The 22719-nt window shown below is 52.1% G+C and overlaps 1 protein-coding gene across 1 annotated transcript; it reads left to right on the forward strand.

The window, feature by feature from the left end:
- Nucleotides 1–12136: 12136 nt before the first annotated feature.
- SGSM3 (small G protein signaling modulator 3) lies at nucleotides 12137–21658 on the forward strand (the record flags this gene model as incomplete). The annotated part of the gene is made up of 21 exons (XM_079714907.1): nucleotides 12137–12248; nucleotides 12635–12720; nucleotides 13166–13232; nucleotides 15279–15475; nucleotides 15549–15656; nucleotides 16438–16581; nucleotides 16800–16995; nucleotides 17355–17500; nucleotides 17769–17993; nucleotides 18336–18390; nucleotides 18539–18666; nucleotides 18765–18920; nucleotides 19060–19114; nucleotides 19298–19347; nucleotides 19520–19672; nucleotides 19815–19885; nucleotides 20033–20081; nucleotides 20158–20243; nucleotides 20965–21087; nucleotides 21175–21235; nucleotides 21443–21658. 21 exons carry the CDS (start codon nucleotides 12137–12139, stop codon nucleotides 21521–21523), a joined length of 2349 nt encoding a protein of 782 aa, XP_079571033.1. The 3' UTR covers nucleotides 21524–21658.
- Between the last annotated feature and the right edge of the window lie 1061 nt (nucleotides 21659–22719).

Below are 22719 nucleotides of genomic sequence, written 5' to 3' on the forward strand. Positions count from 1 at the left end.
CAGAGCTCTGTGCGAACTCTGTACTCATATATACAATTGCCCAGCTGACCTCTCCACTTAGAGGTCTAACAGACATCCCCACTGAACATGGCCAAAGCAGATTGCTTGCTAACCATGAAACCTGCTCTCCGCCAGTCTCCCTTCATCTTGGTTAATGGGATCTGCACAGTTGCTCAGGTCAAAAGCCTAGGAGACATCATTGATTCTTTCCATTATCTACCTCTGTATCTCCAAATTATATCCAGAATCTAGTTACTTCTCATCATCTCAACTGTTTTGGTCCAAGATACCATCTGTCACCTGGACAACTGTAATAGTTTCCACTCTAAACCCCTCTGTAGTTCATTCTTCACAAAGTAGCCAATGTGATTTCTTTAAAAACCTAAGTCAGACCATGTCATGCCCATGCTCAAAGCTCTTCAATGGCTTCCCATTAAAATAAAGTCCAGAGTCTTTGCTATGAGCAGTAGGCCCTACATAATCCAGTTGGTCCTGCCTTTCCAGTGATATCTGCTACTTTCCCCCTCATTGCTCCATCTCAGACACACTTGTCTTTTATTTCTCCAGTGTAATAAATCTTTTGTTCCTTAAGGTCCTTGCACAAGCCGTTTCCTCTGTTTGAGCTTCTTAGTCTTTGCAGAGCTGACTCCTTATCATTCTGGTGTCAGCTGAAATGTCATCTCCTCAGAGAGGCCTTCCCTGACCACCTATCAAAAATAGTCCTGCCCCTACCTGCCTCTGAAATTATTCTTTCATTTACTTATTTATTGTCTGTTTTCTGTCACTAATATTAATAGCTGGCTTTATTAAGCACACACTATGTGCTGTGTATTGTGATAAATATTTACATTTTCTCATTTGTCATCATTTTACAGATGAGGAAACTGCAGGTTCATAAAAGCGAGAACTTTGTCTGTCTTGTTTTACTGCTATATCCCTTGCATGTGGAACAGTCTGGGGCATAGTAGTGGCTCAAAAAATATTTGTTGGTTGGATAGATGAACAAAAGACTCCTAGATTTATATCTCTAGTTTTTACATCTCCTTGAAGATGTAAACTTGTGTATCCAGTCACCTGCTTAACAGCTCCGCTTGGATTTCTAAGAAACATTTAAATTATCCTACAACTCTTCATTCCCTCTTCCCCCAAACCTGCTTCTTTCCCACTCACCACCATATTAGTAAATGTCATCATCGTAAACCCAGGAGTTCAGACCAGAAACCTAGGCCTCACTTTGGGATGCTCCCTTTCTTCACTCCCCACATCCAACCCAGAAGCAAGGCCTATTGATTCTGCCTCTGGTTATATCTTGAATCCATTTACTTCTCCCCACATCCACTGTCACCACTTTAGTCTCACTCCCTGTCATCTTTCCTGGAGCTTGTACTTCCAAACCGGTCTCACTGCATCCACTCTTGTCTCTCCACAAGCCATTTGCCAAACAGCAGCCAAAGTGATTTTTTTTAAAACGTGTTAGTTCACGCCACCGCCATGTTTAGGATCCTTTTGTAGCTTCCCATTGTCCTTAAAATCTAAATCCTTCACTGTGACCTACAGTCCCTTGACAATCTGGGCGCCTCTACCTCTCCAGTTTCCTCTTACCATTGTCCCCCTTGTCCATTGTGTTTCAGTTACTGGGCTTTCTCTTCTTCCAAGGCCTTTCCCCACCTGAGAGCCTGTGGACTTGCCTTTCTTTCTGCCCATGACTCTACCCCCATCTTTGCAAGGCTGGCTTCTTGTCCTTGCGATTTCAAGTCAAGTAGTGCGTCAGTGATTCTTTCCCTGGATTCTTTTTGCTTTGGTTTGGTTTTTGGTATTTGGGGGGGGGGGGGTGCAGTAGAAAAAAATAGCTTTATTGCTTTGCCAGGCAAACCTTCCCTGGATTCTATATCACATCACCCTTTTGTTTTATTCAGATCACTTGCCATACTCTGAAATTCTTATTTATTTATCCATCTATTTGTTTTCTGTTTGATTTTCCCCCTCTAGATTGTAAATCATTGTTGCCCTAGCACATGATATGTTTTGGGGAAATATTTGGGGAGTAAATGACAGATATACACATTTCTGAGTGCACATGCTACATACATTTTCCCTTAATATTATATCATAAATAGTATCCATATTTCTTTAGTTCCTATAATTGGTATTCTTTATTTTTAATAAATTTATTTATTTTTGGCTGCATTGGGTCTTTTTTGCTGCGCGCAGGCTTTCTCTAGTTGTGGCGTGTGCGCTTCTCATTGCAGTGGCTTCTCTTGTGGAGCACAGGCTCTAGGTGCGTGGGCTTCAGCAATTGTGGCTCACGGGCTCTAGAGCGCAGGCTCAGTAGTTGTGGTGCACAGGCTTAGTTGCTCCGCAGCATGTGGGATCTTCCCGGACCAGGGCTCGAACCCGTGTCCCCTGCATTGGCAGGCAGATTCTTAACCACTGCACCACCAGGGAAGCCCGTACCACAGTTCTTTATCCATTTACCAGTTAAAGGACATTTGAGTCGTTTTCAGATTTCAGATTTTGGCAGTCACAGATAAAGTTGCCACAAACGTTTACATACAGGTTTTTGTGTAAACAAAAGTTTCATTTTCCTTAGATAAACATACCTAAGAGTGGGTTTGTTGGGTTGTACGGTAAGTACATGTCTAACTTTACAAGAAACTGCCAAACCGTCTTCCAAAATTGTGGTACCATTTTTCATTTCTACCAGCAGTGTATGAGAGTTCTAGTTGCTCTGAATCCTCGTCAGCACTTAATATTGTCAGGTGGTTTGTTTTTTAATTTAAGCCATTTGATATGTGTATGGTAATATCTCATTGTGGTTTTAATTTGCATTCCTTAATAACTAATGACGTTAAGTATCTTTCTGTATGCTTGTCATCTGTATATCTTCTTTGTTAATGTTTCTGTTCAAATCTTTTGCCCATTTTATTTTTTTAAAATATTTATTAATTTTTGGATGTGTTGGGTCTTAGTTGTGGCATGCGGGCTCTTCGTTGTGGCGCACAGGCTTCTCTCAAGTTGCGGTGCACGGGCTTCTCTCTGTGGCATGCAGGCTCCAGAGCACATGGGCTCTGTAGTTGTGGCCTCTGTGGTATGTGGGATCTTTGTTCCCCTACCAGGGATCGAACCCGTGTCCTGTGCATAGGAAGGTGGATTCTTAACCACTGGACCACCAGGGAAGTCCCGCCCATTTTATTTTTTTAATTGGATTGTTTGTTTCCAGCTCACTGGGTTTAGAGAATTCCTTATATTCTGGATACATGTTCTTTATTAAATGTGTGATTTGAACATATTTTCTACCACCAATGGCTTCTGATAAAGTCGAATTTAATCAAGTTTTTTCTTTTATAGATCATACTTTTAGTACAATATCTAAGAAATCTTTGCCTAACCAAGGTCACAAACATTTTTTCCTATGTTTTCTTCTAGAAGTTTTGTAGTGATTCTTCTATCCTTTCTCCATTGAATTGCATTTATATATTTGTTGAAAATTAATTATTTACTTTCCTAGGGCTGCCATAATAAAGTATCACAAAGTGGGTGACTTAGAACAACAGTAATATTGTCTCACAGTTTTGGAGGCCAGAAATCTGAAATCAAGGTGTCGGCAAGGCCATGCTCACTCTGAAACCTGTAGGGGAGGATCCTTCCTTGCTTCTTCCAGCTTCTAGTAGCCCCAGGCGTTCCTTGGCTTATTACACCATAATTCCAGTCTGTGCTTCACATGATGTTCTCCCTGTCTCTTCATATTTTCTCTCTATATATATCTGTGTCCAAATTTCCCCTTTTTATAAGGACACGAGTCATAATGGATTAGGGCTTACCTTAATGAGGTCGTCTTAAGTTGATTAAATCAGCAAAGACCCATTCTCCAAATAAGGTCACATTCTGAGGTACTGAGGGTTGGGACTTCAACATATCTTTTTTGGGGGACACAATTCATAACATTAATTGACCATACGTATGGGTCTATTTCTGGATTACCTATTCTGTTCCATTGATCTATATGTCTTTCCTTTTGCCGGTGTCACCTGTACTACATGTAGCTTTATAGTAAGTATTGAAATCAGGAAGTGTGAATTCTCCAACTTTCTGCTTTCAGAATTATTTTGAGTATTTTGATTTCTTTGCCTATCCATTTAAATTTTAGAATCAGCTTGTCAGTTTCTGCAAGATATCCTACTGGGATTTGTTTTGTTTTGTTTTGTTTTGAGTATAGCTGCTTTACACTGCTGTGTCAGTTCCTGCTGTACAGCATAGTGAATCAGCCATACGTGTACATATATCCCCTCTTTTTTGGACTTCCTTCCCATTTAGCTCACCACAGAGCACTAAGTAGAGTTCCCTGTGCTGTACAGCAGGTTCTCATTAGTTATCTCTTTTATAGATAGTGGTGTGTATATGTCAGCCCCAATCTCCCAATTCATCCCATGCTCCCCTTTCCCCTTTGGTATCAATAAATTTGTTGTCTATGTCTGTGTCTCTATTTCTGCTTTGCAAATAAGATCATCTGTACCATTTTTCTAGATACCACATATATGCGTTAATATACCATATTTGTTTTTCTCTTTCTGACTTAACTTCTCTCTGTATGACTCCTACTGGGATTTTGATTGGAATTATGTTGAATCCTTTCCTTGTTCCCAATCTTAGGGGGAAAGCATTCAGTCATTTATCATTAAGTATGATGTTAACTGTAGGATTTTTTTTTTTTTTTTTTTTTGCGATATGCGGGCCTCTCACTGTTGCGGCCTCTCCCGTTGCGGAGCACAGGCTCCGGACGCGCAGGCTCAGCGGCCATGGCTCACGGGCCCAGCCACTCCGCGGCACGTGGGATCTTCCCGGACCGGGGCACGAACCGCGTCCCCTGCATCGGCAGGCGAACTCTCAACCACTGCACCACCAGGGAAGCCCCAACTGTAGGATTTTTGTAGATGCCTTTTATTAGGTTAAGGAAGCTTCCTCTATTTCTAGATCGCTGAGAGTTTTTATCAGGAATGGATGTTGACTTTTGCCAAATGCTTCTTTTGCATCTATTGAGATAATCATATAGTTTTTCTTCTTCAGTCTGTTGATATACTGAATTACATTGATTGATTTTTTAAATATTGAACAAGTCTTGCATTCCCAAGATAAATCCCACTTGGTCATGATGGTATTGTTTTTATGTATTGTAGAATTTATTGGCAAAAGTTGTTCATAATATTCTCTTATTATACGTTTAATGCCTCCAGGATCTGTAGTAATGTATCCTTTTCCATTCCTGATAATATTGGTAATCTGTGTCCTCTCGTTTTTCCTGTTCAGTCTGATCAGATGTTTGATTTTATTGATATCTAAAGGAACAGATTTTGGTTTCATTGATTTTTCTCTCTTTTTTTTGTTTTCCATTTTATTGATTTCTGTTATCTTTGTTGTTTATTGCTTTTTTTTCTTCTGCATACTTTGGACTAAATTTACCAATAAATTCAACAACTTGGATAGTGGACAGATTCCTTGAAAGTACACAAACTATCAAAGCTCACTCAGGGGACTTCCCTGGTGGCGCAGTGGTTCAGAATCCGCCTGCCAATGCAGGGGACATGGGTTCGAGCCCCAGTCCGGGAAGATCCCACATGCCGCGGAGCTACTAAGCCCGTGCGCCACAACTACTGAGTCTGTGCTCTAGAGCCCACGAGCCACAGCTACTGAAGCCCATGCACCTAGAGCCCGTGCTCTGCAAATAGAGAAGCCACCACAGTGAGAAGCCTGCCCACCTCAACGAAGAGTAGACCCCGCTCGCTGCAACTAGAGAAAGCCTGCACGCAGCAACAAAGACCCAATGCAGCCAAAAATAAATAAATAAATTTATTTTAAAGAAAAAGCTCACTCAGGAGGAATAAAGATAATCTGAATACCCTTATCTCTATGAAAGAAATTATAGTTGAAAATCTTTCCATGAAGGAAACTCCAGGCACAGGAGACTTCATTGGTGATTTCCTTTCAACATTTAAGGAAGAAATAATACCAGTTTCTACACAGACTCTTCCTGAAAATGGAAGAGGGGGGACTACTTCCCAAATCATTCTATAAAGCAGATATCATCCTGATACCAAACCTGAAAAAGGTGTTATTAGGAAAGAAAACTACAACCAAACATCCTTCATGAACATAGATGAAAAAATTCTTAACAGAGTTTGGGCAAATTGCATTCCACAGTTTCTGAAAAGGAAAATACATCACAATGACTCGGTAGGGTGAGCTTCAGGTATTATTCCTTGTGTTGCTTGCAGGTGCTCTCTTCCCAACCTTGGGTAGCTTCCTCACACACGTGCTCTGACCAGTATTCACATGAAGATTTGGGGGTGCTCTCTGCAGATTTCTGGAGCTCTCTGTGCAAGTCTCTGCTCCACAACTTCAGGCTGCTTTGGCCACATCTAGCTCTCAACTCAGCTCCTCTGCCCTCCTGGGTGCCCAGTCCTGGCTGCCCAGTCCTGGCTGCAGACTCTCTCCAGGCGGGAGCGGGCCATCACAGGGCTCAGCTCAATTGTTTTCTCTTTCTCAGGCTTCACTGTCCTGTGCTGCCTGTCATCTTCATCCAGTGTTTGAAAACCATCGTTTCGTGTATCTTTCTGGCTTTTTAGTTGTTCAGGTTGGGAAAGTAAATCCAGTCCGTGTAACTCCATCTTGGCCAAAGGCGGAAGTCCATAACTGGAATATGAAATGATTAAATCACATTTTATTGTGTCAGTATACCCAGATTTGATTAATTCCCCTAATGTTTGACATGTAAATTGTCCTCATGTTTTTGTTGTATAGATGATGCTGAAGTAGACCTGTTCATGTACATACCTTTTCGCGTCTATTGAACTATTTCCTTAAGATAAGTTTCCAGGAGAATAGTTACTGGATCAAAAGGCATTTTAAAAATTTACATGCTTAAAGATGACAGTCGTTTAATCTGCCTCCAGTATATTTCTTGTTTTTCAAAAGTTTCTGCCTCTCAGTACCCCTGTGACAACAGTAGGGCCGCCAGTGACGTGGCTGCTTTAGCCAGCTCCCAGATGGCTGCTTTCAGGAAGGTTTCCATAGCGACCGGAGGCTGGAAAAACCTGCCTGCCCAGATTAGCAATATCATTTCTGGCTCCTGTTGGGAACTTGGGGACTAGGGGGTAGTTGGTAAGAGAAATGGCATATACGTATTATTGCAGAGACTCACTAAACTATATCCAGATCTGACCGTTTCTCACTGTCCCCATGGTAGCAAAGCCAACAGCATTCCTACTGCGTCACCCCCTCCTGCCCTGCAGTCTTCTCTGTACAGCAGCCAGAGAGAGCTTTGAAATCCTAAATCAGATTCAGGTTTGCCTCTGCTCAGAACCCTCCTGTAAGGAGAATAAGTTCCAGTTCTGTACTGCACTGCAAGGCCCTCCTGAGCCGGCTGCGCCTCCCACTGTGCTTCCTCCTCCTCCCCAGCTGCTGCTCCTGCTACCTGGATCTTCCTTCCCTCAGGAGCCACAGGACTTGGTCTCCCACTTCCTTTGGTTTGGGTCTTTGCTTGGATGTCACCTTTTCCTCAAAGAGCTTTTCCTGACCACGTTAGCTACATGGCTCCTCTCTCCTGACTCTCCTATACCTTCATACGGCTTTATTTTCCTCAGAGCACTGTAGTTAGCACCATCTAACACAGCTGTTTTTATGTTTGTTGTCTGATTCTCTGCTGTGATGTAATGGCTGGGACTTTGGTTTTTCACTGTTGTGTCTCAACCCTTGGAACTATGTGTGTTGATGGCGGTGCTCAGGAACCGTGGAGAGAATGAGTGCGGGGGGCAGGCCAAGGCTGGGAAGGGGAGCTGCGGACTGAGAACTGTCTTCCCAGCCCCCTCAGTCCTCCACAGCCAGGGACAGCTCCTTTCTTCCACTTACAGACAACGCCTGCTTCCTCCACGCTTTCTCTGCCCTTCTGGAAGAAACAGCCAAATCACTACCTCTGAGGCGTCAATCCCAGCTGGCACGTGTTACATTGAACCGTGCGAAGTTGTCGTTTTTACAGGTTGTAATGGCTGGATATCAGCAGTATCATATGGCCTTGAGTAAACCTCAGTGTAGAGGGCCCAGATATTCACAGCAACTTTCTGGAAATTATGAGGACTCCTGCTAATTGCCTGATGCTTCCTGAGCACTTGCTGTGTGTCAGTGTGCTGGGCTCTTTGCGTCATCCTCATAACCACTGTGAGACGTAGGTACCGTTACTCCAGTCTATGGAGAAGAAAACTGAGCCTCAAAGAGGTGACGTGAACGTGCCCAAGGTTATGAGAAGGGGGGAGCCGCAGAGCCGGGATTTGAATCCACATCTGTCTGACTGGAGAGGTCTTCACTTCGCCGTCCGGCCTCTGCACAAAGGTGGCAGAGGATGAGCTCGGAAGCCTTGCCCTCCTAACGCTGGTGCCACAGCAGTGTGCCTGCCCAGGGCTCCAGGCCGGCGGTGGCCTGACCGAGCACGGGGTTATTTCCTGGCACTGTCAAGCTGGTGGCCGAGTGACATCATCTCCCCAGTTGGAGGTGGGGGGAGCATGGTGGTGCAGGGGGCACAGTTATCAGGGTCCATTTGGGAGACTGTACGTGCATCTCTTCTAGGCTTGTTTTCTCATGTGTGAGGACCAGAGATAGTCTGCTTCAGATTATGCTGTGAGGACTGAACGATGACATGATTTTAAGAACTTCTGGCTCAGTCCCTTTAATGTTAAAATACTCCATCCAGCACAGAATTCTGATTCAAACCAGGCCCTGCATACCTGTTATACTGAAGGAAGACATTACGTTTTCCTCACGCAGAACAGACAGAGAAGTCTAGGATGGCTGGCCCATTAGGGAAGCGGGTTCTGCCATCTGTTTCTCAGCAAGGCTTGTCTGGAAGCAAGAGGGCTCCCTCCCAGCTGGGCATCAAAGCCTCTACAATGGGCATTTAGCCCAAATGTGGCCCAGTCAGGGTGTGTCTGGGGGCAGGAGTAGAGGTTGGTGACCCAGCTGAGCTGCCCTTGGGACAAGCTGTTTGGCCCCAGATTTGCAAGTGTGTCTTTAAAGAGAACTGGGATTTTTTTCACGCGCCCATTTTTCAACATTCGCTGGAGTCAAGGGTCCATAGGGTAATGTTTTCTCACGGTGCCCTCGGAGTGGCTCTTTGATTTTCCTTTTTTGTTTCTTTCTCACTCACCTGACCCTTCTCATTTACCCCGAATTCCCAACAGCAGACAGCACACAGGAGACGAGGCCAACAGCTGTCAACTCTGAGCTCCCATCACCTGAAAAATGGCAAAAGGAGGTCTAGGCCTAGGTGAATATGATTCCAAAACCTAGAAGACAACTTGCCCTAAAATATTTCGCCCACATCTCCGTTGTTACCTTCCATTTATGTTACCTTCCTTTGATTTCACAGTTAGAAGTAAAAGCCTTCATGTTCAGAAAAAGGCTGAGAAAGCCACCCCTCAAACTGCATTTCTGTTGAAGCTCGAGTGGGTGATAATCGGCTCTTGCCTGTTCTAATAGGAACAGGCTAGAAATAGGAAGTCAGAGGGAGCCCAAGTGCTGACGCCTCAGTTGATGGCTTATTTAATTTTTTTAAATTGAGATATAATTCACATGCTACAAAGTTCGCTATTTTTAAAGTGTATAATTCAGTGGTTTGAGTATTTCATACTGTTGTGTAACTATCACCACTCTCCAATTCCAGAACACTTTTCATCTCTGCAAATAGAAACCCTGTACCCATTAGCAGGCACTGTGCCTTCCCCTCTCCTCCAGACCTTGGCAGTCACTAATCTACTTTCTGTGTCTAGGGATTTGCCTCTTCTGGACATTTCATTTAAATAGAATCATACAATATTCATCCTCTTGTGACTGGCATCTTTAACTAATCATAATATTCTTAAGGTTCACCTGTGTTATTAGCACTTCATTCCTTTTTATAGCTGAATAATATTCCATTGTATGGATATTCTATGCATTTCATATATCCCTTCATCGGTTCTTGGACATATGCGTTGTTTCTGCTTTTTTGGTTATGATGAGTAATTCTGCTGTGAACATCCAAGTACAAGTTTCTGTGTGGACACTTGCTTTCATTTCTTGTGGGTAAATAACTAGGAGCAGAATTCCCGGGTCATGTGGTAACTCTGTGTTGCACCTTTTTTTTTTTTTTTTTTTTTTTTGCGGTACGCGGGCCTCTCACTGTTGTGGCCTCTCCCGTTGCGGAGCACAGGCTCCAGACGTGCAGGCTCAGCGGCCATGGCTCACGGGCCCAGCTGCTCCGTGGCATGTGGGATCTTCCCGGACCGGGGCACGAACCCGCGTCCCCTGCATCGGCAGGCCGACTCTCAACCACTGCGCCACCAGGGAAGCCCTGTGTTTCACCTTTTGAGGAGTTGTCAGAGTACTTTCCACAGCAGCCACCACTTTACATTCCCACTAGTAGAGTAGGAGGCTTCCAATTTCACCACATCCTCACCAGCACTAACTGTTGTCTTTTTTTTTTTGATTTTGAAGATAAGTTTTAACGGCAGGTGCCTACTGCTGTAGGACAAACAGGAGCTATGTGCCTAAGTGTATTCATCCCATATGGCCAAACACTGCTCTTAAGACTTTTGTCTCCAGGGACTTCCCTGGTGGCGCGGTGGTTAAGACTCTGCCTACCAATGCGGGGGACATGGGTTCGAGCCCTGGTCCGGGAAGATTCCACATGCCATGGAGCACCTAAGCCTGTGCACCACAACTACTGAGCCTGTGCTGTAGAGCCCGCGAGCCACAACTACTGAGCCCATGTGCCACAACTACTGAAGCCCACATGCCTAGAACCCGTACTCTGCAACAAGAGAAGCCACTGCAATGAGAAGCCCGCGTACCACAACAAAGAGTAGCCCCTGCTCACCACAACTAGAGAAAAGCCTGCGGGCAGCAACGAAGACACAACGCAGCCAAAAATAAATAAATAAAATAAAATATTTTTTAAAAAAAGACTTTTGTCTCCAGTATGCCATCCTCTTGGGTGTGAAGTGGAATCTCATTGTGGTTTTGCTGTGCATTCCCTGATGACTAATGATGTCGAGCATCTTTTTACCTGCTCATTGGCCATTTACGTCTCTTCTTTGGAGAAAAGTCTATTTAAATCTTATGCCCATTTTTATTTATTTATTTTTAGTATTTATTTATTTATTTTGGCTGCTCTGGATCTTAGTTGTGGCACATGGGATCTTTTAGCTGTGGCATGAGGACTTCTTAGTTGTGGCATGCGGGGTCTAGTTCCCTGACCAGGGATCAAACCCAGGCCCCGTGCATTGGGAGTGTGGGGTCTTAACCACTGGACCACCAGGGAAGTTCCCTTATGCCGATTTTTAAATTGGGCTGTTTGTCTTTTTTTAATTGTTGAGTCATTTTTTAAGAGGACAAAAAAAGGAGGGAGGCAGGGGTTAAAGAGTGACGTGAGAGACTTAGATGGCAATTTCCTAGTTTCCCAGCTGTGAGGTGCTGGAAGGTGTGGTCGAGCAGACTGGTGGATGAAGTGGAAACGTCGGTGTCGGGTGAGTGGAGGTACTGACTCAGAAGTGTTGTACCTAAGTGATTCCTCAAAAATTCTGGCTCAGGAACCTATTCATGGAAGTTTTGGTGGTGGCTGGTTTTTGTTTTCTCTTTTAAGAAACATTTGCCTGAGTACAGAGCATCAGGAAGCCTGTCTGTGTGATCCTCTCCTTCCTTAGTAGTATGGGAACAGAGCAGACCCTCCTCTTGGCTCACAGAGCTGTTGGAGAACAATAGTTTTGTAGCTTCTTCAGAGTGTATGCTCTCGGATGAAATGTTCAGAATAGGAGGCTTTTTCTTTCAAGTGTGACTTTTCCTTCCCTGTCAAACAGTGGCCAGGATTTACCTCCCCACCACCTCTGGGCCAGCAAATCAGAGTCGGGTAGAAAGGACTCCCAGGAGAGGGGCTGCATTAAATGACTTTCCTCTTTGCACTCCTACCAGGGCAAATGTTTCTGGACCAGATGAAGCTTGAGGAGCCTTCCAGCTGTAAGATATTAGGATAGGAAACTCCCGAGTCTGGATCTACAGAAGACTTGCCTGTTCTCTCCACACAATGTCAGGTGGGAGGCAGGGGCCTGGCTTGGACATGGGGCGACAGGCTCTCCAGGGGGAAGGGGGTCTTATCCAGGAGGACACCCCGGTGGGAGGGAAGCAGGCTTGTTTTCCACGGACCTTCGAGGGTCACGTGGACCGTCCAGGTAAGAGGTCGAAGAAGGAGGAAGGCTTCTGATGGGCATCTGGGAGAGTTACTGCAACTCTCTTCTCAGTTTCCCTGAATCCCTGTCCTCTCCTTCCAGTGTGAAAATCCTCTCTCACAGGTGGAGGGAGAGGCAAGGAGATGAAGTCTGGTTATGTCTTGTAACACACTGCTGGCTTCCTTTTCCTTCCTCCAGAAAGTTGCACTTTGCTGGGTTTCTCCCCTCCCCCATCCATCCCACTCTAGATGGTCCAGTCCTTTAATGCTGGCGCTCTGGGGGGTGGGACGGCGGGGAGAGGAAAGGAGAGGGGGTGTCTCAACTTGAATTTTCCCCCCGAATGCTCTGCATTTTCTTCATCTCCTATTCCTGGTCCTCCTTGGTTTTAGGAAGCCACATACCTTCTGCCAGTGGCCCCTTCTCAGCCCTGACTCCTAGCATGTGGCCCCAGGAGATCCTGGCCAAGTACACACAGGTACAGCAGTCAGCCAGTGGGCGCCAGTGGCTCTGCTCCCACGCTGGGGCACGCTAGGGGACCCACCGCCCGCTGCAGGCATCCTGGGAGGGGGGCCACTCCCCCGTATTCACACAGGGTCAGAAGCCTCCATCAGAGACAGCATCTTAGCTCCACGTTCCCTGTGAATCGGGCATTAGGTTGGGGAACAAGTATGACACTCTGCTCTCAGTATTATGGGGACACAGAAATGCATAAAACATGTTTCTTGCCTTGATTTTATCTTTGACCTCTGAGGAAAACAAGGAAAACTCTGGGAGAATTCAAGAGGGTCGTGGCCCCCGGAGCTGAGTGATGACCACAGAAGCTTCAGGGAAGGGTGGCCTTTGGTCTGAGTCAGGGAGGCTAGGAGGCATGGCAGCAGCGCCCGCAGCCCCAGGCTGACTCTTCCTACTCCTGGGTCTAGAAGGAAGAGGCAGTGGAGCAACCAGAGTTCTGCTATGATGAGTTCGGCTTCCGCGTGGACAAGGAAGGTGAGACAGCCCCTCGGGTGTAATCTCTCCACTGTCCTTGGGGAGGACCAGCTCCAGTGACTGATTACACTGCTGTGGCCTCGGGCTCTAGATGTTTTACTCAGATGTTCCAGAATTAGGGACAGAGCCACATCTGACGGTGATGCTGTTATAAGCATCTGGAATCCTTTGGGGTTTTTTTTTTTTGCCTCGTTGTGCAGCTTGCGGGATCTTAGTTCTCCAACCAGGGATTGAACCCACGCCCTTGGCAGTGAAAGCACCGACTCCTAACTGCTGGACCACCAGGAAATTCCCTGGGTTTTTTTTTAAGATTAATTTTATTGATCTTCATATGATAATAAAAGCAATAATGTTCATTATAGAGAATTTTAAAAGTACATCAAGATATAAAGATTAAAACAAATTAACCCATTATCCTACAACCTGAAGATAACTGCTGACATTTCAATGTATTTTTTTCCTGGCTTTGTGTGTATCCATATGTAACTTTTCTTAACTAAGATGATATCATATACATGTTTTTATATTGCTCTTATATCTCAACATTATTCCATGAGCATTTTTTCTGTCAGTTAAGACCTCTTTAAAGCATGTTTTTCAGTAGCTGTGTTCTATCCTTGTAATTATAATGGATTTGTCATTTTTTTTAAATTTAAAAAAAAATTTATTTTTGGCTGCATTGGGTCTTCGTTGCTGTACGAGGGCTTCTCATTGCGGTGGCTTCTCTTGTTGCAGAGCACGGGCTCTAGGCGCACAGGCTTCAGTAGTTGTGGCGCGCAGGCTTCAGTAGTTGTGGCGCATGGGCTTAGTTACTCCGTGGCATGTGTGATCTTTCCTAGACCAGGGTTTGAACCCCATGTCCCCTGCATTGGTAGGCGGATTCTTAACCACTGTGCCACCAGGGAAGTCCCTGTCATTATATTTTTATAACCATTCTTCTGTAAGTAGGCCCCTAGGCCATTTCCATTATTTTCTACTGTAAAGACACCTGCTGTTGCCGAGTGGGCTGCTGGAACGCTGTCTGCCAGAACCCAGGGTAGCCTTTCACCAACCAGACGTTAACTGACTGACTGACACCATTCATCTTCAGGTCACTCATATCCCCAGTTCTGATGAGTCTTCCTTGTTCTCTAGTTTGCAGGCAGACATTCAGAAGGTAAAAGCTGGGCCTGAGAGGAGCACAGGGAACTTTCTAGGATGATGGAAGTATTCTGTATCTTGATGGGGACAGCGTTCAGTGTTTAGACATTTGTTTATTGATACTCAACAAAGTGTACACTTAAAGTTTGTGCACTTTATGTGAATTCACTGAAGGTGAAGTTTCAGAAAGTGGAGGCCAAGGGCATGGCTTTAGGATGAGTAAGGATGAGGCTCTGTGGGGTGGCCCCGCCCCACTGTGCATCCCCAGTGCCTCGAACAGAACCAGAGGTGGTCTTGGCCTCGTGAGTTCCCAGGCAGTAAACAAACAAACAAATGTATGCTGGGGGCAAGAAGAGGCTGGGAGAGGAGGGGAGGTGGGAGACGTTTGAACAGAGACTGGGAGGAAGTGAGGCAGTGAGTGTGACCAGGAAGGGGAATAACAGGTGCAGAGGCCCTGAGGCGAGTGGATCTGTGGGAAAGAGCTGGGGTGGAGGGACCAGGGTGCGAGTCGGGCGCTGTGTCTGGTGACAGGCTCTGAGCTGTGACAGGGCTGTGAGCAGCCTCTAGGGAGGCAGGGCAGGACTAGGCGGCCGGTGAGGAGGCTGTCGCTCTAACCCAGACGAGAGATGGTGGCTTGGACTAGGGCCGTAGTGGGAGGGGCGAGAGGGCTGAGGTTCTGCCTGTGCTCTGAAGAGGAGGGGCCTGAGCACCTGGTGGGGGGCGGCCTCGCCGATCTGGTTTGGGGGTGAAAGCGAAGAGTTCGCGCTGGCTGTTTGGGGTGCCACGGGAGATGTTTGGAAAGGTGGCCCTGGCTTTCGGCGGTGAGATCTGGGCGGCAGACCCAGAGCCCAGTCCTCTGCTCTCGGGGCACAGGCGGCAGGGGTCGCTCTCCCTCCTCCCTCACAGGCGCAGACGGCGCCCCCCGCCCAGGCCAGCTGCTGGAGGACCCCCCCCAGAGGCTGCGCTGGCAGGCCCACCTGGAGTTCACCCACAACCACGACGTGGGGGACCTCACCTGGGACAAGATTGCCATCTCCCTGCCCCGCTCGGAGAAGCTCCGTTCCCTGGTGCTGGCTGGGGTGCCCCACAGCATGAGGCCGCAGGTGAGGCGGGGCCCGCGGGGGCTGCGGGTTTCAGGGGCCCCCTGGGGACTGAGTGCCGTGCTCCCCCCATCAGCTGTGGATGCGGCTCTCCGGGGCCCTGCAGAAGAAGAGGAACTCCGAGCTGTCCTACCGAGAGATCGTGAAGGACAGCGCCAACGATGAGACCGTTGCTGCCAAGCAGGTGGGGCCCTGTTTGGGGGGGCGGGGGGGCAGGGGGAGGCCCTTCGGGGGGGCCCGGGAGAGCTCGGCAGCCGTGAGGCAGCCCTGGGCAGTCCTTGCACCTACAGACGTGTGCCTGGAGCCAGCCAGCTTCCTCCTGGTCCCTCTGTGGCGGGGGGGCCCGGGCGGGGTGGGGCGGGGGGGGAGGGATTGTCAAAAAGGCCACCGGACCGGTGCCCATTAGGATCCCCTGGAGATTTTTTTTATGTTTTATTTATTCATTTATTTATTTTGGCTGTGTCGGGACTTTGTTACAGCACATGGGATCTTTCGTTGCAGCACGCGGGCTTTTCTCTAGTTGTGGCGTGCGGCATGTAGGATCTTAGTTCCCCGAACAGGGATCAAACCCACGTCCCCTGAATTGGAAGGCGGATTCTTAACCACTGGACCACCAGGGAAGTCCCTCCCCTGGAGATTTTAAATACAGGTTTCCAGGCTTCATTCCAGAGATTCTCATTCCACAGCTGTGGCTTGAGGCCCGGGAATCTGTAATTTTATGTTTAGAGGCTCCCCCTTGGATCACGTGGCACCAGCTGCACACCAGCTGGGCTCTAATCCTGAAGGGAGGAGGGTGACTTTGACCCGGAGCCTGAGGAATCCCCATTCCTGGGAGAGAAGCCAACCTGAGGTTTGCCCCACACAGGGGCCCCCGGCCTCCTTCCCGGGGGTCCCGGTGTCAGGGGTTTGGAGGCTGTGCGCCTGCTCTGCACCTCACAGGCTCTTGTGGGCGGGGCTGCCAGCAGATCGAGAAGGACCTGCTGCGCACCATGCCCAGCAACGCTTGCTTCGCCCACGGGAGCAGCGTGGGTGTCCCCCGCCTGCGCAGGGTGCTCCGAGCGCTGGCCTGGCTCTACCCGGAGATCGGCTACTGCCAGGGCACGGGCATGGTGAGCACAGCCTGGGACGGGGGCAGTAGGCCTGGAGGAGGGGGTGGAGGGAGTTTTCCCAAGCAGGGAGGGGTTCCGAGCCCGAGGCCGGCATGCGGTCTGTGGTGTGACCCCCCGCCCAGAGGCTGCTTGTTCTAACTGGTCACCCCCGAGGGGGTGCCTCTTCTAATTTGCACGGACACCTGGGCAGAGGCCCCTTACCCCCCTGCCCCGGCCAGGTGGCTGCCTGCCTCCTGCTGTTCCTGGAGGAGGAGGACGCCTTCTGGATGATGTGCGCCATCATCGAGGACCTGCTCCCCGCCTCCTACTTCAGCACCACCCTGCTGGGCGTCCAGACCGACCAGCGGCTCCTGCGCCACCTCATCGTCCAGTACCTGCCTCGGCTGGACAGGCTGCTCCAGGAGCATGACATCGGTAAGGGCCCGAGCTCACTGCTGTTCTGAGGTCAAGGGGTCCCGAGCTCTGGCTCAGGTGCTGCAGATCTGAGGCCTCAGGACCCAGCTGAGGACCGGGCAGCGCTGGCAGCTCAGGAGAAGGAAAGGAGCTCGTCTGACGACAGCCACTCACGCTTCCTTCGTTGCTCTCTTGTTCTCTGACGGTCCCTGACACCCCGCCTCCTCTCTGCCGTGGAGCAGGCATGGCCTCTTGCTGCTTTGGGAGATTCGCTCCACCTCCTCCACGGCTTGCGAGCCTGGGGGATGGCCCTCCTCTCTGGCGGTTCCGCACCGGCCGTCCCTGGTCCCAGCTTCAGGGCCTCTGGTTTGTGTCCACAGAGCTGTCCCTCATCACACTGCACTGGTTCCTCACGGCCTTTGCCAGTGTGGTGCACATCAGGCTGCTGCTGCGCCTCTGGGACCTGTTTTTCTACGAGGGCTCCCTGGTGCTGTTCCAGACCACGCTGGGCATGCTGCGCCTCAAGGTGAAGGCCGGAGCCCCGGGTGCCAGATGCAGCTGTCCTGGCAGCCGCCTCGGGGTCTGTCCTCCCTCCACCTCTGCTCCAGTCCGGGCCTCAGGGTCATGTGGCCTGAGCCCTGGCCCCCCTGGAGACGCCCCAGGGAGGAGGGAGGTCTCTCTCTTGGGGCAGGGCCTCCTTGTGCTCAGCTGGACCATCCAGGGAAGTCACACATGCCTGAGGCCACTGATTGGGGTCAGCCAGGCAGTGACAGCGCCCCCCTTGCATGGCCCAGGAGGAGGAGCTGATCCAGTCGGAGAATTCGGCCTCCATCTTCAACACGCTGTCGGACATACCGTCGCAGATGGAGGACGCGGACCTGCTGCTGGGGGAGGCCATGCGGCTGGCGGGCTCCCTCACTGACGTGGCCGTGGAGAGCCAGCGCCGCAAGCACCTGGCCTACCTCCTAGCCGACCAGGGCCAGCTCCTGGGCGCCAGCCCCACTGCCAGCCTCTCTCAGGTGGGCCCGTGAGGGAGGAGGCCCCAGCTCACCACCGTCCCCTCCAGCTCAGCACCCAGGGCCCGGCCTGGCCAGACCACAGCTGTGCAGGGACCCACCACCTTGTCATTGGTGCATCTCTGCCGGGACCCGCCTAGATAGACCCAGATTTGAACTGACGATATGTTTCTGAGACTCAGAGCCGGCCTCAGAGGCCATGTCAGAGGAGGCGGCACGAGTGAGATGCCGGCCGGGCCTCTGCACAGAAGGGCTCTGCTCACCGTCCCCAGTGCTGGGGCGCCATCCACTTGGCTGGGCGCCGGGTGCCTGGGGCCACCGCCGACCTGATTTCCCCGCCTGCAGGTTGTCCGCCGCAGGACCCAGCGGAGGAAGTCTGGCATCACGTCGCTGCTCTTTGGTGAGAACTCCACGCGGGTGACCAAGCGCTGGGCTGGGCTCCGAGAGCCGGGCGTCTGGCCTCACACCCCGTGTGGACTCTGCGCTTCCCTGGAGTCGGGACAGGGCCGGGCTGGGCCACGGCCACCATTGCTCTCTGGGCCTCGCAGGGGAGGATGACCTGGAGGCGCTCAAGGCCAAGAACATCAAGCAGACGGAGCTGGTGGCCGACCTCCGGGAAGCCATCCTGCGCGTGGCACGCCACTTCCAGTGCACAGACCCCAAGAACTGCAGTGTGGTGAGCCTCAGGTCCCGGGCTGTGCACACAGCTCAAGCAGGGGCCCTAGCCCTGTTCCGAGCGGCCCCTCGCTGAGGGCTTTTCTGCTCCCCCAGCAGGAGCTGAGCCCGGACTACAGCATGGAGAGCCACCAGAGGGACCACGAGAACTACGTGGCATGCTCGCGCGGCCACCCACGCCGGGCTAAGGCCCTGCTGGACTTCGAGCGCCACGATGATGACGAGCTGGGCTTCCGCAAGAACGACATCATTACGGTGAGCGGGGAGTGGACGCCTTCGTCCCGCCAGCCCCGGGGCCACGGGCGGGTTGGCCGAGCCCTCACATGGCCAGAGCTCCCAGCCAAGGACGAAGCCAGGCAACTGGAGCTGTGCTTCCCGCTCTTTTCCTCTGCAGATCATCTCCCAGAAGGACGAGCACTGCTGGGTGGGGGAGCTGAATGGCTTGAGAGGTGAGGCCTCCGTCTGGTCCCGTCTGCTGGGCGAGGGGAAGGCGGGCCTGGCTGGGAAGCTGCAGCAGGCACTGGGTTTGCTCAGACGGCGGCGTGCGTCGCTCCCGTGTGTCCTCAGCCCTGTTGCAGGGAGCATCAGGACACCAGGCCGCCCGCTCCTCACGGGCCCTGCTTCTCCCACAGGCTGGTTTCCAGCAAAGTTCGTGGAAGTCCTGGACGAGCGGAGCAAGGAGGTGAGGGTGCGCACGAGGCAGGCCCGTCCCCGGAGCCGCTGCTGCCTCTGCCCCGCGAGGCCTGCACCCTCCCTGCAGGGCCTGCGTCCCAAGTGCGTGTGGCTTGTGGCAGTGGCTGTGAGGACAGGGAGGGGCTGGCTGGGGCGTCTCAGACCCCGTCCTCCACCCTCAGTACTCCATTGCGGGGGACGATTCTGTGACAGAGGGGGTCACGGACCTCGTGCGAGGGACCCTCTGCCCGGCCCTGAAGGCCCTGTTTGAACACGGACTGAAGAAGCCTTCCCTGCTTGGGGGCGCCTGCCACCCCTGGCTGTTCATCGAGGAGGTGAGTCAGTCCTTTTCCCTGAGCCCCTGTGCCCTGCAGAGCTGGTGGCAGGAGCTGGTGGGGTGGTGACCTGAACTCAGTTGGACTCTGTGGCTTTGACCTGGTACCTACCCCGTTGCCCGACGCTCACCCTGCCCCCCAGGCGGCGGGCCGGGAGGTCGAGAGAGACTTCGACTCGGTGTATTCGCGCCTAGTGCTGTGTAAGACATACAGGTAACCCTGCCCTGGTCTCGGTGTCCTCCTGGCAGGGTCATCCTCCTATCAGGGTCACCCGGCAGCCTGGGGCTGGGGGTGGAGGAGGGAGAGGGAGTGGCCTGAGCCCACCAGGGCAGCGCTGGCAGCTTTGGTCCCCCCTTTCAGGTTGGATGAAGATGGCAAAGTCCTGACCCCAGAGGAGCTGCTCTACCGGGTAAGCAGGGCCATGGGCGGGACAGGCCTTCAGGGTTGGGAGCTGGGGACACCTGAGTGACAGCTGTGCCCTCCAGGCTGTGCAGTCCGTTAACGTGACGCATGACGCTGCACACGCACAAATGGACGTCAAGCTCCGCTCCCTCATCTGCGTGGGGCTCAAGTGAGTGTCTGCACCGCTGCTGAGTGGGGGCCACGGGGTGGGTGCCTGAGCTGGGCAGACGGAGGTGAAAGACGGCCAGGGTGGCTCCCGAAGTCCTTCTTCCAGCGTGAGACCAGCCAGTGCTTGGGGCGGGGGGCTGGCGCTCGGGTTTTGGGGAGCACAGATTTCAGCAAGGTGAGCAGTGAAGGCTGCAAACAAGGGAGGGGCGCCTGCCGGGGGTGTTGCAGGCTTGTGCGAGGCTCGGACCTTGGCCAGGCTGAGGGCGGTGTTTCTGCACTTGCCACGCAGCAGAGGGGCGGCCTCCAGGCTGCTCTGACCTGGAGTGGTGGGGCAGGGGTCCCCGAGACCTGCTCGGAACACGCTGTGGGCCCACCGGCCAGCGAGCGGGCGTGTTGCTCCCTGGCTGACCGGCGGGACTGAGGCCCCAGGGCCTGGGTTGGCGGTGGCCGAGTCTCAGACACAGGACCGAGGGGAGTGGGGGCCGCAGGGACCTTGGGCCCCTGGGCACGTCTCCCCACGCAGGGGAGCCAGAGTGGCTGAGAGGGAAGGAGGCAGGGTCACCTGTATAGGCCACCAAGCGGAGGGAGGTTGGGGGTGCAGATGGAGGGGCCCTGGAGTAGGGGTGGCCCAGCGTGGTGGGTGTGGGGGGGCAGAGCCCCGCCTACGGTCCTCAGGACCCTCTGCCTGGAGCCGCCCCCGACCCTGCCCTGCCTGTGGCCAGTGAGCAGGTCCTGCACCTGTGGCTGGAGGTGCTCTGCTCCAGTCTGCCCGCCGTGGAGAAGTGGTACCAGCCCTGGTCCTTCCTGCGCAGCCCCGGCTGGGTCCAGATCAAGTGCGAGCTGCGGTGAGGAGGCCTGGCCCCGGGGGTGGGCCGAGGGGCGGGCCGAGCCCCCTGCGGCCGCTGACAGCCTTCCTCTCCCTCTGCCTCCAGGGTCCTCTGCTGCTTCGCTTTTAGCCTCTCCCAAGACTGGGAACTTCCTGCAAAGAGAGAGGTGGGTGGTCGGGTCCTGCCTTCCCCGGGAGGGATGGTGGATGGGGCAGTGTGGGTGTTCGTGCTGGCGGGTCCCCCCCAGATGCGTGGGTGCTGAGGCAGGCCTCGGGGGGGCCCTGAGTGCCGGTGTCGCCTGTGAGGACCACTCTGGCCCCTTGGGCCCTGTGGTGTGCCCTGCGGCCGTGACAGGAAGGCTGTTCCTGTGCAGGAGGAGAAGCAGCCCCTGAAGGAGGGCGTCCAGGACATGCTGGTGAAGCACCACCTTTTCAGCTGGGACATAGACGGGTGATGCTCTTCCTCCAGGGATCCCGTCACACCCAGGCCTCCCCAGACCCCTTGGCTACCAGGCCCCTTCCTCAAGCAAGAAGAGAACAGCCCGGCGCTGGCCACCCACCCCAAGCTGCAAGGTTGAGGGGAGGACACACTCGGGAGCTCTGGCTGGGCACGTGGTAGGGAGTCCGGGGACACCGCCCTGGGTGCCAGAGTGCTGGTGGAGGGCAGCAGGTGGCAGGAGCAGAAGGTGGGGGCCCGGCCCAGCCTGTTACTCTCAGCACCCGGGGGAGGGCTCTACCCCACCAGGGTCTTTACCAGAGGCCCCGGGCCCCGGGCCCGCTGTGCTGAACAGAAACCTCGGGAGGTGGAGCACCTCCTCTGTTCTGTCAGGTTTTGCTCAGGAGGAGGGTGGGGAGGCCGAAGGCCCCCGGCCTCTTTGATTTACAAATAAACTGTCTTTGAGACACACCTCTCCCACCTTCTGTCTAGCCAGCTGCACGTCCAAGGTTCTGCTCTTCCCGGAGTGGGTCATATGCACAGCCAGGGATGGGAGGTGGCCTCACGGGGAGGTGCAGTCAGGGTCACCGTGCGGCACGCAGATGCTAGGACACCCAGGACACCGCCACCCGCCTCTTCCCTTCCATGGATTGAGCGAGATGGACTAACAGGCGGGGTTTTTCCTTTTTATTTTAAAAAGTTCACACAGCTTTCCCACCTCTGTCCCAGCACTGGTTCTGGTGATTCTATCCCTGATCCCCTATGAATGACAACGACAGGCCAGAAGGGAGGCCAGGCCCCAGGGCAGGAGGAGGCCATAGCTTGAGGGCCACCTGTGGCTCCACTGCTGTCCCAGGGCCGTGGTGGCTGCAGTGAGGCAGTGGGAGGGAATGTGGGCAGGGGGCCAGGAAGCACCTCCGCCCTCGTGGCACTGATACGGAGCAGGAAGCAGGACAGGTGCGGCACAGGCTGTGATGAGGCATCTATACGCGTCAAATACAAGTGATGGGTGGGGCCGGGGTAAGCTGTGTTCAGCCCCAGGAGTGGTGGCTTCAGGCCCTTCCGTGTGCACAGAGTAGAACCGGGGGTGGGGGGCTGCATTCACCTCCCCCCAGCCCCAAGATATATGTGTATATATGTATGGCGATATATAATATAGAGGTATATACACCTGTACAGAAAGCGTTTGCCACCAACCACTAAATGGTTACACTA

Source organism: Hyperoodon ampullatus, assembly GCF_949752795.1.
Source record: "Hyperoodon ampullatus genome assembly, chromosome: 11".
Lineage (NCBI taxonomy): Eukaryota > Metazoa > Chordata > Mammalia > Artiodactyla > Ziphiidae > Hyperoodon > Hyperoodon ampullatus.